The sequence below is a fragment of the Bufo bufo genome, chromosome 1 (genome assembly GCF_905171765.1).
Source record: "Bufo bufo chromosome 1, aBufBuf1.1, whole genome shotgun sequence".
Lineage (NCBI taxonomy): Eukaryota > Metazoa > Chordata > Amphibia > Anura > Bufonidae > Bufo > Bufo bufo.
The window spans coordinates 545,382,490-545,401,012 of record NC_053389.1 but is presented as its reverse complement, the minus strand read 5'-3'; the positions used below and the strand labels follow the sequence as shown (position 1 = coordinate 545,401,012).

General features: G+C 45.5%; 1 protein-coding gene across 2 annotated transcripts in view; it reads left to right on the top strand.

Annotated features, from left to right (window-relative positions):
• Positions 1 to 18,523, top strand: part of GRAMD4 (GRAM domain containing 4) — a 150,190-nt gene that overhangs the window by 73,797 nt on the left and 57,870 nt on the right. For both annotated transcript variants that reach the window (XM_040412259.1, XM_040412250.1), the window contains exon 4: positions 4,134 to 4,254. In XM_040412259.1, the coding sequence (XP_040268193.1) occupies positions 4,134 to 4,254 (121 nt within the window). The remainder of the gene's footprint in view (positions 1 to 4,133; positions 4,255 to 18,523) is intronic.

Genomic DNA, 18,523 nt, shown 5'->3' with positions numbered 1-18,523 from the left:
CTCCCTTCTGCCTTATCCCTCAGGTGTTAAACAAAGTACAGAAAGAGGGAGCCTCGATCATCTTAATAGCCCCAAAATGGCCCAAGAGGTCATGGTATTCGAGTCTGCAGAAACTGGCAATTTACCCTCCCTTCACCTTACCGTTGACGGAAGATCTCTTTTTTCAGGGTCCACTTCTTCACCCCGATCCAGAAATACTTCACTTGTTGGCATGGATGTTGAGAGGAAAATCTGGTTAGCAAGGGACTTGTCAGATAAGGTGGTTTCCACAATGCTGAAGAGTAAAAAAGAGGTTACCTCTAAAAAATATATAAAGGTCTGGAATGTATTCTCTTCCTTTTTAGGTCATACATCTTAAAGCTTCAACCTTGAAGGTCCAGGTAGCCGCCCTGAGTTACTTTTTTTAAAATTTAAAATTAGCAGAGCATCCCTGGGTCAGGAGATTTTTATCGGCTGCCTCTAGGGCACATCCTTCCCTCAGATCCTTGTCCCCTCCTTGGGATCTGAATACAGTTCTTACAGCTCTATCTCACCATTTGAACCATTAAGTGACATTTCTATTAAGATTCTCTCTTACAAGTTGACCTTCCTTTTTGCTATAACTTCGGCTAGAGGGGTATCTGAAATTCAAGCCATTTCTGCCTTTCCTCCATATACTATGATCCTGGACAGAGGTCGCAATAACGCCTGTACAAGCGTCATAGACGCCTGTTCAGGCCATTTTACTCCCTGGAAAAAGTCTAAGGCGTACCAATACGCCTTAGACTTTTCCCTGTCATTCAACAGCGCAGTGAGCGCTGTGAACGGCACAGGCAGCGCAGCGATGCTGCTGCTGCCTGAAACAACCAATAACAAGGCTCCTTACAGTGAGGAGCTTTGTGATTGGTCAGTTTGAGCGGCTGCCGGAGCTTATGGCACACCGCTCTGAAGTGAGGAAGGAGGCGCGCGATCCTCACTGGCGGGGTAAGTGGCCTTGCTGGGAAATTTAGTGGTGGTCTGAGCGCCTTGTTTTTCTCTATAATGATGAGTCTGAAGCCTCCGCGAGCGCCGGCTCTCCTCCCTGCTGAGTGCGGTACTGAAGACAGCCTCAATAGAAGGTCTAGGGGACTGTCTTCACTACCGCGCTCAGCAGTGAGGAAAAGTGGCTGAGCGCTTCAGACTCCTGCTTATAGAAGTCAGCGGGGGACACGCCAACAGGAGACCTCCATAACGGACCGACCTGTCACCCGTAGACCTCTACCTAGGTCACCTGTCAGCTTTCCTATGAATCCATCAAGGATAATTCATTGCAGCATGTTCCATCAGACGCTGAGCTAGGGATATTGTGCGCTATAAGGATTTCTTCTGTAATGCGGCGCCACATGGTGCTACAAGGACTGCATGTGGCCATTTACAGCCTCCAGGACATACAGTCCCTCTGTATAATCCAATAACCACAGCGGTGGTGGCAATTTTGTGGCATTATCTGGTGGCATGAGATGCAATGGGTCATGGAAGACAAACTCCTCTTTATAGCAAGATCAAGCATAACACAAAATGACAGCCTCTAGATCAGGGATCAGCAACCTCTGCCTCTCCAGCTGTGCTGAAACTACTACTCCCAGTATCCTCCTTTCACTTTTTTAGGAGTTACAAGAACAGCTGAGCAAGTGTGCATGCTGGGTGTTGTAGTTTCACAGCAGCTGGAGTGCCGAAGGTTGCTGCTCCCTAGATCTACAGGCAAGCCTGGTGGTTATCACTGCGTGATGTCATCATCCAGATCCACAACATGTGACTGTTGTAATAATCTCCTAAGATTCTTTTATTGAATGAACCCTTGGATTTAATAACTGGTTGAACCTCCTTTGGCAGCAATAACTTCAACCAAACGTTTCCTGTAGTTGCAGATCAGACGTGCACAACGGTCAGGAGTATTCTTGGAATGTCTGGTGTGAATCGCTTTCTTGAGGTCATGCCACAGCATCTCAATCGGGTTGAGGTCAGGACTCTGACTGGGCCACTCCAGAAGGCGTATTTTCTTCTGTTTAAGCCATTCTGTTGTTGATTTACGTCTATGTTTTGGGTCGTTGTCCTGTTGCAACACCCATCTTCTGTTGAGCTTCAGCTGGTGGACAGATGGCCTTAAGTTCTCCTGCAAAATGTCTTGATAAACTTGGGAATTCATTTTTCCTTTGATGATAGCAATCCGTCCAGACCTTGATGCAGCAAAGCAGCCCCAAACCATGATGCCCCCACCACCATACTTCACAGTTGGGATGAGGTTTTGATGTTGGTGTGCTGTGCCTCTTTTTCTCCACACATAGTGTTGTGTGTTTCTTCCAAACAACTCCACTTTGGTTTCATCTGTCCACAGAATATTTTACCAGTACTGCTGTGGAACATCCAGGTGCTCTTGTGCAAACTGTAAACATGCAGCAATGTTTTTTTGGACAGCAGTTTTTTTTGGACAGCAGTGGCTTCCTCGGTGGTATCCTCCCATGAAATCTATTCTTGTTTAGTGTTTTACGTATCGTAGATTCGCTAACAGGGGTGTAATCATATGCCAGAGACTTCTGTAAGTCTTTAGCTGACACTCTAGGATTCTTCTTCACCTCATTGAGCAGTCTGCGCTGTGCTCTTGCAGTCATCTTTACAGGACGGCCACTCCTAGGGAGAGTAGCAGCAGTGCTGAACTTTCTCCATTTATAGACAATTTGTCTTACCGTGGACTGATGAACAGCAAGGCTTTTGGAGATACTTTTATAACCCTTCCCAGCTTTATGCAAGTCAACAATTCTTAATCGTAGGTCTTCTGAGAGCTCTTTTGTGCGAGGCATCATTCACATCAGGCAATGCTTCTTGTGAAAAGCAAACCCAGAACTGGTGTGTGTTTTTTATAGGGCAGGGCAGCTGTAACCAACACCTCTAATCTCATCTCATTGATTGGACTCTAGTTGGCTGACACCTCACTCCAATTAGCTCTTGGAGATGTCATTAGTCTAGGGGTTCACATACTTTTTCCACCTGCACTGTGAATGTTTACATGGTGTGTTCAATAAAAACATGGTAACATTTAATTCTTTGTGTGTTATTAGTTTAAGCAGACTGTGATAGTCTATTGTTGTGACTTAGATGAAGATCAGATCACATTTTATGACCAATTTGTGCAGAAATCCATATAATTCCAAAGGGTTCACATACTTTTTCTTGCAACTGTATGTAATTGTCCATGTTGCCACCTTTGCTGGCTGGATTAAGTTTTCCATCACATTATACACCGCTCGTTTCCAGGGGTTATGACCACCCTGCAATCCATCAGTGGTGGCCGTGCTTGTACACTATAGGAAAAAGCGACGACCTATGTGCGCTCCCACTGTCCTGGCGACCAGAGAGGCCGATACTTTTTCCTGTAGTTGTGTGCAAGCACGACTACCACTGATGGATTGCAGAGTGGTCGTAACCATGGAAACAAACAGTGTATAATGTGATGGAAAATTAATCCAGCTAGCAAAGGAAGCAATATGGACAATCACAATACATTAGTAAGTGCCTTTTATTAGCTTTCTCTACATGATGAATCCCACTTGCTGAAGTGAGACAACCCCTTTAATGTTTGAAACCATTGTAACTTGCATCCATAACTCTATAAAAAAAAAAGGGGAATTGATTCAAAGACCCCAAAATAAGAGAAAATGAAGGTTTTAAGAAAAATAAGCAGATAACTAATCCAGTAAAAGCATGTCCTTTCATATAACAGTCATGGATACATGTGGAAAGCTGTAAATACGGTAACTTTCTATGACTAGGACAGGAACTTCCTTAGAGTCCTGTATAGCACACAGTGTACCAGAAAAATAAAATGGGGCTGCCCTTTACCCCACTTATAAAGGAGCAGCTTACCCCGGCCCAGACCGTACAGGACATGTAGTGCCGCACTACACTGTAAACAACTTATACATATGATTTACCAGAGAAATGGCGTTGTTGTTGTTTGGTTGCATCGGAGTCTGAGGCGTTGTATGTTGGGTCTAGTTTCAACTTGTGATGGCCCAGGAAAGACCATTGTAGAAAATATTGTATCTTGAGGGACAACTGTATAAATTTTTACTGATCTCAAATTTTTATTCCCCCCCTTTTTTTTTGATTTGTCACAGAGGAAGAGCTCAGGAAGCTACGGGAAGAGACCAACATTGAAGCGTTAAAGCAGGACCTGGAAAAGGAAAGGCAAAAAAGGGTTGAACTGGAACAGAAGATGACTGAATTGACGAAAGCAAGGTAATGTAAACTCAAGTTTTAAAGAGGACCTGTCGCCACAAAATGCAGTCTGCAGCATGTTATAGAGCAGGAGGAGCGGAGCAGATTAATATATAGCTTTATGGAAAAAGATTCAGTGAAACTTGTAATCGATTTATTTTTCTCTCCTTATTGTAACTTAAAGGGGTTCTCCCGTGAATAATGTGGAAAAAAAAGAATCACACATCATATAGTACATGACAATTTCTTTCTACCAAAGCTAGAACCAGTCCTGTACCTAACATGGATCCAGAGATCTCCTCATTCATTGCTCTGCTAGATTTATATCAAGCTGGCAGCCCAAGGGGAGTGTCTTCTCTGCTGCAGCTAAGGGGGCGTGTCTCAGCTCTCCCTATCACAGCCCAAGGGGAGTGTCTTCTCTGCTGCAGCTAAGGGGGCGTGTCTCAGCTCTCCCCATCACAGCTCAGGGGAGTGTCTTTTCTGCTTGAGCTAAGAGGGCGTGTGTCAGCTCTCCCTATCACAGCTCAGGAGGCAGTTGATGGATAAAACTGAGCATGTGCGGCCATCTCAGCTGAAACAGCATGCTGGATCTAAAAGCACTAGTGTGAAACTAGCCTTAATAATTACTGCTGTTCATTGTTATGTGCTCAGCACAAAGCAGAGTGGGAGCATGGAGTCTTGGCAGTTTTAAAACCTCGCTTTTAGTGACTTTTTTTATAAAAGTTTTGTAAAAAATTATATTAAAGGGGTTATCCGAGTTATTTTTTTGTTCTTTCTATGTTCCTAACTAAGCAAATGTAACAGCTTTCCAATTAACTCACTTTATCTCCAGTGGCTGGTTTCTCAGATTTCACTGAGGGTCACATGACCTGTGATGTCAGCTTCTCTCCCTGCTCTGATAAAGGTCGTTTACAAGCCTGTAAATGAGACCTCACTGTGCTGGCCACGCCCCCCTTCACTGCCGTCTGCTCTCTCTCTCTCCTAAGATTCTTAACCCCTTCAGCTGCACATACTGGCTAAATGCAGCAGGCAGTGAGGAGACAATTCTGGGCACAGGATCTGACAGACTAGAGAGAGCATTGCACAAGAAGGTAGGGGGAAGATCCTGTGTGTATTAGCAGTGTCATTATACAAGTGGGACTTGTAGTTCTACACATACAAGTTGCTGTTGATTCTCCCAGCACTCAGGGCAGCTCTTGTATCCACTCCCTTAGCAGTGTCATTATACAGCTTGGACTTGTAGTCCTACACATACAACATGCTGCTGATTCTCCCAGCAGGCAGACATGTCACTCAGGGCAGCTCTTGTATCCACTCCCTTAGCAGTGTCATTATACAGCTGGGACTTGTAGTCCTACACATACAACATGCTGCTGATTCTCCCAGCAGGCAGACATGTCACTCAGGGCAGCTCTTGTATTCACTCCCTTAACCGTGTAATTATACAGCTGGGACTTGTAGTCCTACACATACAACATGCTGCTGATTCTCCCAGCAGGCAGACATGTCACTCAGGGCAGCTCTTGTATCCACTCCCTTAGCAGTGTCATTATACAGCTGGGACTTGTAGTCCTACACATACAACATGCTGCTGATTCTCCCAGCAGGCAGACATGTCACTCAGGGCAGCTCTTGTATCCACTCCCTTAGCAGTGTCATTATACAGCTGGGACTTGTAGTCCTACACATACAACATGCTGCTGATTCTCCCAGCAGGCAGACATGTCACTCAGGGCAGCTCTTGTATCCACTACCTTAGCAGTGTCATTATACAGCTGGGACTTGTAGTTCTACACATACAGTGTTGGACTGGGGTACCTAGGGCCCACCAGTAAAATATATTATTAGGGCCCACCGTACGGATACATTCAAATATAATAAATAATCTAACATTTTTTTATATGCTAAAAAATGTTTTTTTATATGGACATAGGCTGAGTGAGGTGTTTTACATTGAATATATGTATGTAGTGCAGTAAGTCTACTGTGTTATGTGCCACTTGTGCAGGGGGTGGGAGACTAGGGGCCCACTTTGCTCAGGGGCCCACCGGGGGATTACCCTGTATCCCTGTGGGCCAGTCCGAGCCTGTACACATACAACATGCTGCAGAGTCTCCCAGCAGGCAGACATGTCACTCAGGGCAGCTCTTGTATTCCTTCCCTTAGAAGAGCAGGGGGAGGGGCAGAGATTGTTTTTATTGCATGTAAACAAAGGGCTAGAAGAGAACCAGGGAAATGAGGAAATATATATTATTTTTTTTTGCATAAAACTTGCTTAGCTCAGTTATATATCAGATTTTCAGTGCTATATTATTTTTTTTCATAACTCGGATAACCCCTTTAACTATTGGGTTGTCCTGGTTATGTAAAATTTTCTATGGTCATCTAACCTTTGAATTTTGCAGTTTAAAGAGGACCTTTCACTACAATAAAAAATGTAAACTAAGTATACAGACATGGAGAGCGGCGCTCAGGGATCTCCCTGCACTTACTATTATCCCTGGGCGCCGCTCCGTTCTCCCGGTATAGGCTCCGGTATCTTCAGATGTTCGGCTCAACTGGGTGGAGCCTGCCGGCGTCTCCTTCTCCCAGGCTGGAGTGCTGGCCAATCGCAGCGCTCAGCTCAAAGCCTGAGAGAAAAAAAAAACCTCTCAGGCTATATGTGCTGAGCGCTGCGATTTTTTATTGTAGTGAAAGGTCCTCTTTAATTCTTTACGCTCCTCTGTAAAGCACCATCTTTTTCCTAGGATAATAATCCAGTTACTACATTATATTGGTGTATTAACTTCACTTCAGCAAACGGCATTTATCATGCAGACAAAGTTAAAGGGGTATTCCAGTTACATTGTTAGGCTCCATTCACACGTCCGTGGTGTGTTGCGGACCTGCAAATTGCGAATCTGCAACACACCCGCCCGGCACCCCTATAGAAATGCCTATTCTTGTCCGCAAGCTGCGGACAAGAATAGGACATGTTCTATCTTTTGCGGAGCTGAAGATCGGGGCCGCGCTCCGCAAATGCGGATGCTGACAGCACACTGTGTGCTGTCCACATCCATTCCGTCCCCATAGAAAGTGAATGGGTCCACACCTGTTCCGCAAGATTGCGGAACGGATGCGGACCCATTTGCGGACGTGTGAATGGAGCCTTATGCACAGGATCGGTGGGGGTTGTATCCCTGGAACCCCCACGGATCACAAGAATGGGGCAACTTCTCAATAGCCGATTGCTATTAACCAGAGAGGTCGGCACTTTTTCCTAAAGTGTGCAAGCACGGCCATCACTGCTGGATTGCAGGATGGTCGTAACCCCTGGAAACTAGCAGTGTATAAAGAAAAAAATGAATCCAGCCAGCAAAGGAAGCAATATGGACAATTACAATACATTAGTAAATGCCTTGTATTAACTTTCTCTACATGATAAATGCCATTTGCTGAAATGAGACAGCCCGTTTAATACAGTGAGGTTGCTGCGTGTATCAATCAAGCTATCATTTTGGCATTTTACTGGTGTAGAATTTTTTTTTTTAGAAAAGGCACCCATGAGAATTTCAGTGCCGTCTCATGTGCAGAGCTTGTAAATGAAGCACATATGTTTGCAGACACGTTTCATGGTGCATTTTTGCAGCTGCTATTCTGCTGTAACAGAGGTTCTCAACAGAAAGGAAAGCTCATCATTACCAATGTGCCATTTCAGATCTTGCATATGTGCCTAGTACCACAGTCCGCCAATAATTTTGCCGATCCTGGCATGGATATTGATTTCATAGCGATGAGTAATTCATTTCATGCTGAACCCGATCCACCCAAGGGATAGGATTTGAATGATCACATAATTCTGTGAGATATTTAGGAGCCGGGGTGAAGTAGACAACACATAACAGTGTTATCTCCGGCATAACCTTCAGGCATCAGCTGTAAAAATAGATCTGCTTGCTAATAACTTGGCTTGACTGCTCTGTGTTTTCCACAGGGACAGACATGATATACGCCTTACAGATTACCTGCTTTGGCTGCAGCTGTACCCATCCCACTTCCATATTCAATTATTTGTCACATGAGAATCTGAAAATGTCAGTTGTAGTTCACTATTTCCCTTCTGCCTCTTTTGGTTCAACGCCAGGGTAATATACAAAGTCTATATACCTCGTAAAATTAGTTCACCAATTAGTTCATCTTCCTAGGTGCTTGTCAATCATCCCCCTCCTTAACCCCTTAATGACCATGCAAATTCTCAATTTTTTTTTTTTCCATTTTCATTTTTTATTCCCTGCCCTCTCGAAGCCATAACTTTTTTTTATTTTTCCAGTCACATAGTCGTATGGGGGCTTGTTTTTTGCAGGACAAGTTGTAATTTCTAATGGCACCGTTTACTATTACATACGCTGACACCCCGCGGCTTTGCGCCCTCTGCACTCACAAGGGGGCACCATATTTAGAGTGCCGAACAGGTTAAAGGAGCATTATCACAAACATTTGACCTGTTCGAAACGTGTATGGTAGTGAAGGTCTTTCCTGATGTCGTAACCCCTGTATATGAGCAGTGCATAATGTGATGGAAAAATGAATCCAGCCAGCAAAGGAAGCAATATGGACAATCACAATACATTAGTAAGTGACTTGTATTAATTTCTCTCTATAATAAATGCCATTTGCTGAACTGAAATGACATGGATTTTATCCCTGCGTAAACTTGGGTGGTATTTTTTTTGTTGGGAAAGGTGACAACCCTAGATATACTGCATCCGTTGTGACTCTCTTATTATAAACTTAATGCATTATTAAGTTCCATAAAATCCACAGTGGACCCACTATGTGTGAGCATACCTATAGTGTCAGAAACTTGTGTGAGCTGCAGCAACCATCCATCCCTGAAATCATGTCAGCCCTGGACTGCCCATCTTAGCTTCTAAACATCCATGGCCCATGTAACCCCATCCCACTAATCAGTATCCTAGTGTACTGAATGGCTTCTGGCTCCCTGGCACAACCTCTGGATACTGCAGTTTGCACTTTACTAGCTCAGTGAGTCACTCACTGACTGACACACCCAATCACCAGGCAGGGTTGCAGGACAGAAGAGGTGGACCGCAGTGTGGGAGAGATTCTGCTGCCCTGGACAGGAACAGCAAAGCAAAGGCAAAACAGCAAGGTCTGAGGCGGAGCCAGCATTCAGGGATCGGTGAGAAGCAGGCAGTGTAAGCTCCGCCTCCGCAGAACGTGCTGATGCAGTGTCAGGACTGTGTATGTGCTAGGGTTGGACGATATCAAAAATATTCCCACCATAACGATATTAAGAAATTTATCGCGATAACGATATATATCGCGATAAATGCCCATTTAGAAGAAAAAAACACTTGGGGCCACAAGGAGACATTATACTGTATGGGGGCAGCCACAAGGAGACATTATACTGTATGGGGTAGCCACAAGGAGACGTTACACTGTATGGGGGGGGGGGGGGGGCACAAGGAGACGTTACACTGTATGGGGGCAGCCACAAGGAGACGTTACACTGTATGGGGGCAGCCACAAGGAGACGTTACACTGTATGGGGGCAGCCACAAGGAGACATTATACTGTATGGGGTAGCCACAAGGAGACGTTACACTGTATGGGGGGGGGGGGGGGGGCACAAGGAGACGTTACACTGTATGGGGGCAGCCACAAGGAGACGTTACACTGTATGGGGGGGGGGGGGGGGCACAAGGAGACGTTACACTGTATGGGGGCAGCCACAAGGAGATGTACACTGTATGGGGCAGCCACAAGGAGACGTTACACTGTATGGGGGCAGCCACAAGGAGACGTTATACTGTATGGGGGCAGCCACAAGGAGACGTTACACTGTATGGGGGCAGCCACAAGGAGACGTTATACTGTATGGGGGCAGCCACAAGGAGACGTTACACTGTATGGGGGCAGCCACAAGGAGACGTTATACTGTATGGGGGCAGCCACAAGGAGACGTTATACTGTATGGGGGCAGCCACAAGGAGACATTACACTGTATGGGGGCAGCCACAAGGAGACGTTATACTGTATGGGGGCAGCCACAAGGAGACGTTATACTGTATGGGGGCAGCCGGGCAGCCACAAGGAGACGTTACACTGTATGGGGGCAGCCACAAGGAGACGTTACACTGTATGGGGGCAGCTACAAGGAGACGTTATACTGTATGGGGGCAGCCACAAGGAGACGTTACACTGTATGGGGGCAGCCACAAGGAAACGTTATACTGTATGGGGGGCAGCCACAAGGAGACGTTATACTGTATGGGGGCAGACGGGCAGTTCCGCAGCCTCTGATCAGCCCCCCCCAGCCTCTCCCTCTTATCAGCCCCCTCTGGTAACCCCCCCCCCCCCTAGTATTAATCATTGGTGGCAGTGGCCACAGGGTCCCCCTCCCCATCATTGGTGGCAGTGCCCCTTCCCCCCAGTATTAATCATTGCTGGCAGTCGCCACCGGGTCTTCCCCCCCCCCCCCCCCCCCCATCATTGGTGGCAGTGGGCAGTGCACCCCCCCCCCCCCCCCAGTATTAATCATTGGTGGCAGTGGCCACAGGGTCCCCCTCCCATCATTGGTGGCAGTGGGCCCCCCCTCCTTCCCCAGTATTAATCATTGGAAGCCACAGGGTCTTCCCCCCGATCATCGGTGGCAGTCGGCCCCCCCTCCTCCCTCCCCAGAATTAATCATTGGAGGCCACAGGGTCGTCCCCCCATCATTGGTGGATGTGGGCAGTGCCCCCCTCCTCCCTCCCTCCCTCCCCAGTATTAATCATTGGAGGCCACAGGGTCGTCCCCCCATCATTGGTGGCAGTGGGCCCCCCCTCCTCTCTCCCACCCCAGTATTAATCATTGGAGGCCACAGGGTCGTCGTCCTCCTCCTCCCCCCATCATTGGTGGCAGTTTGCAGTTCCGATCGGAGTCCCAGCAGTGTAATGCTGGGGCTCCGATCGGTTACCATGGTAGCCAGGACGCTACTGAAGCCCTGGCTGCCATGGTATGTTAGTGAGCAGCATTATACTCACGTGCGTCGTGGCCGCCGGTCGCTCCTTCTTCTGTCTGTGCGGCGCATTGCTAAGGCTTATAGCATTAGCAATGCGCCGCACAGACCTATGAGAAGAAGGCGCGCCCAGCGGCCACGACGCACGTGAGTATAATGCTGCTCACTAACATACCATGGCAGCCAGGGCTTCAGTAGCGTCCTGGCTACCATGGTAACCGATCGGAGCCCCAGCATTACACTGCTGGGACTCCGATCGGAACTGCAAACTGCCACCAATGATGGGGGAGGAGGAGGACGACGACCCTGTGGCCTCCAATGATTAATACTGGGGAGGGAGAGAGGAGGGGGGGCCCACTGCCACCAATGATGGGGGGATGACCCTGTGGCCTCCAATGATTAATACTGGGGAGGGAGGGAGGAGAGGGGCACTGCCCACATTCCCGGCACCCGACCTCTGAGAGGACGCTGTGATCACCTGAGGGGTTAATTGCGCTGATCACAGCGTCCTCTCAGAGGTCGGGTGCAGGAAATGCGAGTGACAGAATTCCTTCCCTCCCCCACGCCGGCCGAACTGCTAAGAGCGCCGCCGCAAGCGGCCAGCAGGTATCGGGGACTTTTGCACGAGTAGAAGTACTCTGCAAATGTCCCGTATCGGTTCATGCTGGGGCGGGCGGCCGCAGATTTAGAAGCGGTCAGCGTACATGACCGCTCCTATGACGTCACGAAATACCGCAGTATTTACAAAACGGCGATATCGCCATATCGCCGTTTTTTTAATACCGCGGTATATCGTGATACCGGTATATCGCTCAACCCTAGTATGTGCTGCGACCAGGACCAGGGGGATCATGTGGTTTGTGGATTATGGGAGTACAAAACAATTATAGTATTTAAAGGGGCCAGGACCAGCGTCCCACTGTGCTGTCAGGGAGCATGGCCCACCAGAAATCTGCCCAGGAGTCATTGCAGGCTTGAGTATGGAATTGTACTAAGCATTCTCAGGCAGTCCCATAGAGAATGAATGGAGCCTCTGTGTGCATGTTCAACATTCTTTTCCATTAATATGGGAGTCCCAGGGATTGTTTGGGGCCCCGCCAAGGGACCCTTTTAAACAAGTTGGAGTTTTCAAAAGTGGACAACTTTTAGTACAGACAACATAAATCTCTTCTAACAAGTGATCAACCATTTTAGACGTTATATGAATGGCACAGATTTTCGATCCCCTGGAAGTAAACTATGAAGTTTCGCATTCAATTATTACAAAGTCTCGACCTTGAACACCATATATACTGTATTTATCGCTTTATAAGACACAACACATTATAGGTTTTAGAGTAGGAAAATCACAATACATTTAATCAGACCTTGGCTCAAACCCCCATATCTATTCCCATGTCAGACCTTCAGGTCAGACCCTCCCCCTATAAATAGGTCCTCAGGTTAGACCCCCTTCCATATCAGATCCTCAGGTCAGACCCCCTTCCATATCAGATCCTCAGATCAGACTAAAAATAACTAAATGAACTTACCTCTCTGGACGGCGCTGCCGCTCTTCTACTCTCACCTCTCCCTGGTCAGGACAGTGTTGCACCTGGAGAAGACCAGGGAGCAATGTGTACAGCTAGCGCTTGAAGCGCCTCAGTTACCATAGTGAAAGCACTCACTAGTATTCTCTTTATAAGACGCGCTGCCATTTGTCCCGCACACTTTTGTGGGAAAAGTGCGTCTTATAAAGCAAAAAATACGGTAAGTCTTCTCAAAAATATTTTGGTAAAAGATCATGCACACAGGGAAGACACACCCCAATACAATGCAAAAAGAAATTGCAGCACTTGTAAAAGCTTCCAAATGAAATCCACGTTTATTCATGCAGTTTAAAAACAAGTCTAACACCTAAATTAAGTAATCCTTATTCATGGCTGTCAAGTGAATAATTCCCTCTTTAAAACCAATGCGTAATCTAACTGGTCACACTCGTATATAATTGTAACATCACACTCACATGGTAAGTACACATTGTTGCAGGTAACATCACTGAATTCTGAGTTGAATGAGCATTACAATGATGTTACTTCTGAGACAGTAACAGATAATATCCCTGATGTTCATGTTTCATTTGAACAGAACTTCCCTTTCACACTAGCGTTTTTACTGGATCCGACAGGGTTCAGCACTGATAATACAACCATCTGCATCCGGTATGAACGGATCCGGTTGTATATTTCTTTAACATAGTCAAGACGGATCCGTCATGAACTCCATTGAAAGTCAATGGGGGGCGGATCCGTTTTCTATTGTGTCAGAGAAAACGGATCCGTCCCCACTTACTTGCATTGTGGGTCATGACAAATCCGTTTTGCTCCGCATCTCCGCCTGCTGCGGTTTGCTCTCCGGTATGAGAACTGAAAGGAATACATTTTGGAGCATTCCGATCTGTTCAGTTATGTTTTGTCCCTAGTGACAATGAGTAGTGACAAAACTAAAGCGTTTTTTTTTCAGTTATTGAGACCCTATGACTGATCTCGATACCGGAAAATATTAACACTAGTGTGAAAGTGGACGGAATTGCGGACCCATTCATTTCAATAGGGCAGCACGATGTGCTGCCTGGATCCGCAATTGCGGACAAGAATAGGCATTTTCCATTAAGTGCCGGCGATGTGCGGTCCGCAAAATGCAGAACGCACATCGCCGATGTCCGTGTTTTGCGTATCCACGGATCCCTCGATCCGCAAAACACACACGGACGTGTGAATGGACCCTAAATGTGAGAGATCAAATGAATTTTTTCACCCTACGGGCCCAGATTGTGGGTCTGGAGTTGGTCGCTGCTGCCTGGCCTTGTCAATCAAAGCAGGGAGGTAGGTAGGATCTGGGTACTAGAAAAGAATATTCTTATCTACAATTGACGACTGCTGGGATCTTCTTTTGCATTAGACGTGGAGTTTCACTCCTTCCCGCTGCAGCGCATACACAAGGTCGAGTGCCGGCTCATTCACAATACTGGGTACTAGAAGGAGCAGACCTTTGGCACAACAAGAGCAATGGTGACGCCCTAATAGCGCCAAACAGCTCATTTACATATGAGGAAAAACATGATATCACTGAAACAGGACCTCAGATCGGAAGGGAATAGAAATGTTTTATTTTGGTGAGCAAACGCTATCTAGCAGTTCTCGGAGTTTAATAGAGAGGTCTGGTGACAGACTCCCTGTAATCATTGGCAGGGTCACTACTAAGTGTTCGCTATGTGTTAACATGAATCTCCTGATTATTATTATTATTATTATTATTATTTTTTAAAGGTCTGCATTGAGGATCACCTGTAAATGCACTGGTCTCCTCTGCTAGCGATCAGCAGATTGCCGGGATGGAACGTTTCCTCCCCGACAATCTGCTAGATCCCGCTAGATGTGTAAAGGGACCATTAGTCACGTGACCGCTATGAATAAGGATACTTACATCGTGATCTCGTGATATCTGTCATTTGTGTGAGGATTTTAGCTAGGTTCACATATGCAGCACAAACTGCATAACCGGATACTGTGGTACACCTCTGGATCCCCATCGACTATAATGAGATCCAGCCACTTTTCAGTGTAGCTGGATACTGTGGCACATCCTCTGGATCCCCATTGACTATGAGATCTGACGGTAATCCAGCCACTTTCCAGTTTCTTTTCAGCTGAGAGCTGAAAATGATATTGGAAAGCGGACGGATCCTGTTGGATCCCATTATAGTTAGTGGGGATCCGGCAGTAGCCGGCAATGCTGGATACAGTAAACTGTGGTAGTCTCTTCCTGTGCTGGACCGCTCCCACCTGCAGGTATTAGAGATGTTTTACTTCTGATCTTCTGCAGTGCTATGACGTTATACTGACAGTCATATCTTCTCCTGGATGTATGTATTATTCAAGGCCGATCACTTCTGATGTATCCCAACTGTATAATTAGATCAGACCACACACAGTGTGACACTGCTAAAAGCTTAAAGGGCTTGTCTCACTTCAGCAAGTGAGAAAGTTAATACAAGCCTCTTGCTAATGTATTGTGATTGTCCATATTGCCTCCTTTGCTGGCTGGATTAAGTTTTCCATCACATTATTCACTGCTCGTTTCCAATGTTACAGACCACCCTGCAAGCCATCAGTGGTGGTCGTGCTTGTGGTGTCAGCCTCTCTGGTGGCCGGGACAGTGGGAGCGGACATAGGCCGGTGCTTTTTCCTATAGTGTACAAGCATGACCACCACTGATAGATTGCAGGGTGGTCTGTAACCATGGAAACGAGCCGTGTATAATGTGATAGATAAATGAATCCAGCCAGCAAAGGAAGCAATATGGATAATAACAAAAGTGGCTTGTATTAACTTTCTCTACATGATAAATGCCACTTAGTCTACTTTCACACTAGCGTTTTTGCGGATCCGTCATGGGTCTCCAAAAAAACGCTTCCGTTACAATAACACAACCACATGCATCCGTCAAGAGCGGATCCGGTTGTATTATGTCTTATATAGCAATGACTGATCCGTCATGAACACCATTGAAAGTCAATGGGAGATGGATCCGTTTTCTATTGTCAGAGAAAACGAATCCGTCCCCATTGACTTACATTGTATTGCTCCGCACTACATGGACAGAAAAACGCTGCCTGCAGTGTTATTCTGTCCGCGATCGGAGCGCAACCAAACAGAACGGAATGCATTTTGGTGCACTGCGTTTCGTTCAGTTCAGTTTTGTCCACATTGACAATGAATAGGGACAAAACGGAAGCGTTTTCCCTGCTATTGAGATCCTATGACGGCTCTTAATACCGGAAAGGGCAAACGCTAGTGTGAAAGTAGCCTTTAAGTCATAACGGGACAACCCCTTTAAGTCATAAAGGGGTTTTATCATACTCCTATATAAAACAACAGAAAGCACTTATTATGCCAGGCGTAGAGTGAACTCCTTACCAAATTTGGATTTATCTGGAAGCATTTACAAGCGCTGGACTTTTTTTTTTCTTTTTTTTTTTTTAGGATTATAGACAACTTAAAAGCTTCTTAGGGGCATTTTCTAAAAAAAATTGTAACAGAAGAATTTTACTAATTAGAAAAAGACGCTCCACCATGTTTTTAGTATGCATACAGAGCTATTTAATAAGTGTCTGGCTTTTGGCCTGTTTGGAATTGGCTTACCCCTCACTGATCATATACTTTTTGTTGGTATTTGCAGTGTGTTTTTATGTATGGTTTGTATCTTTTACAGTCACATTACAAAGAAACAAAAATATGGCGGAAGAAATCTATATAATAGATAAATAATGGTATAATAACAGTAATAGGATCTTCTACACAATGGCGGTTCTTATGTGATAAGATTAGTTGGAGGGGGAAAGGTATTCATTTTCTGTAGGCCTTAATGCTTCCAGTGCAGTTTCATCTGAACTTTAATTGGAACAGATGCTGCCTGGTATTTAATTTAGTAAAACTCGTTGAGCCTTTATCTCTTTACAGATGTAGCCCTGGGCGCTGTATTGTATAGAAAGATGCTGTGCCGTCCACTTTGTCTAAGTGCATCGTGCATTTTGTGCTCGCCATTGTGTTGAAGAGCATATATTGTTATATTTCGAAAAAGTGTTCTCTTCATTTTCCAGTTTTTCCGCTTAAAAGGGTAGTCTGCTGTATTCATATTGATGACCTAACCTCAGGATAGGTCATCAATATCAGATCGGTGTGAGCAGGTAAACAATGAAGGGAAGGCTGCGCTGACGCGGCGCGCACCTTCTCTTCAACTAGCTGATCGGCAGGGGTGCCAGGTGTCAGACCCCCGCTGATCGGATCTTAGTGACCTCTTTAAGATTTATTGAACCTAATAAGTAAAACAAATCTTTGTTACATGTATTCTAAGTATAGAGCATGTATTCGCAGCTAGCACAGTCCCAGGCATGGTGCGAAATCCTAAGCTGTATGACTTTGTATGAATTGGGTGCTAATGTCTGTAAAGCGCTGCACTATATACGGTAAGTGCATAAAATAAATGAAAGGTCAGCATTTTTCTAGAAACAGTGCCACTCTTGTCTTGTCCTGCAGGTCAGCCCCGTTCGCCGTCACCATTTTAATTCCAAAAGCTAAAGAAAATTTAGGGGGACTTGTATTTTCTGCAGTCTTAGGGGGAAAAATATAATGTAAAGAACATTTTGTTCCTATTTCTTATTTGACACTTGTAGAAAATCTAAGTTATTATTTGCCACATTTTGACTTTGAAAGACGGCAAATCTGAAATACTAGTAGTAGATCCCGTAGATGACTATTTAACAGAAAAAACACAGTGGGGGACATTTATGAAGCATGTTACACCAGACTTATGGCATAAAATGCGCCAAAAAGAATGGCGTTTTAATTGGCACCAAATATATCAACTGTTTTCTCCACAATTTTCACCATAAAGAATGCATCATGCCAGAAATTAGTTCTAAATGTCAAAGTAGACGGGGCTATCAAATTGGCGCATATTACACCTCATTTATCATCCTCTTATGGGCAGAAATGGCTCAAATTGTTGCGGACAATTAAGCCAGCTTATGTGGTGGCTTTTTGTGTAAAAAGCTGCATTTAGGGCAGAAAGATATGACTCTTTTTTTTCAAAAAGTCACATTTATGAAAAGAAAACCAACTCGTGGGAAAAAGTGATAGGTAAGGCTACTTTCACACTGGCGTTTCTGGGTCCGCTTGTGAGATCCGTTCAGGGCTCTCACAATCGGCCCAAAACGGATCAGTTCAGCCCCAATGCATTCTGAATGGAGAAGGATCCGTTCAGAATGCATCGATTTTGGCTGCGTTTGGTCTCCGTTGCGTTTTTTAGACGGTCACTAAAACGCAGCTTGCAGCGTTTTGGTGACCGTCTGACTTTGCGGAGCCTAACGGATCCGTCCTGACTTACAATGTAAGTCAATGGGGACGGATCCGTTTTGACTTAGACTTTTTTTTTTATGAATAATGCAAACGGATCCGTTATTAATGCATTATTCGTGCGGATCCGTCTGTGCAGATACAAGGTGGATCCGCACAAAACGTGAGCGTGAAAGTAGCCCAAGTAATAAATCAGGATGCATTTATTTTTATCTAATATAAATTAGCTAAACAGCAGGATTCTGTCAGTAAATTCACATTCAACAAAAACTAAAACAATAACAAAAACCTCCCGAGTCTAAAACAAAACTCGCAATTTACCCTTGGAGATGTCGCAAATATGCTTCAAATGTCTCAAGTGTGGTCTGGCAGGGGGGGTGGCTGAAAT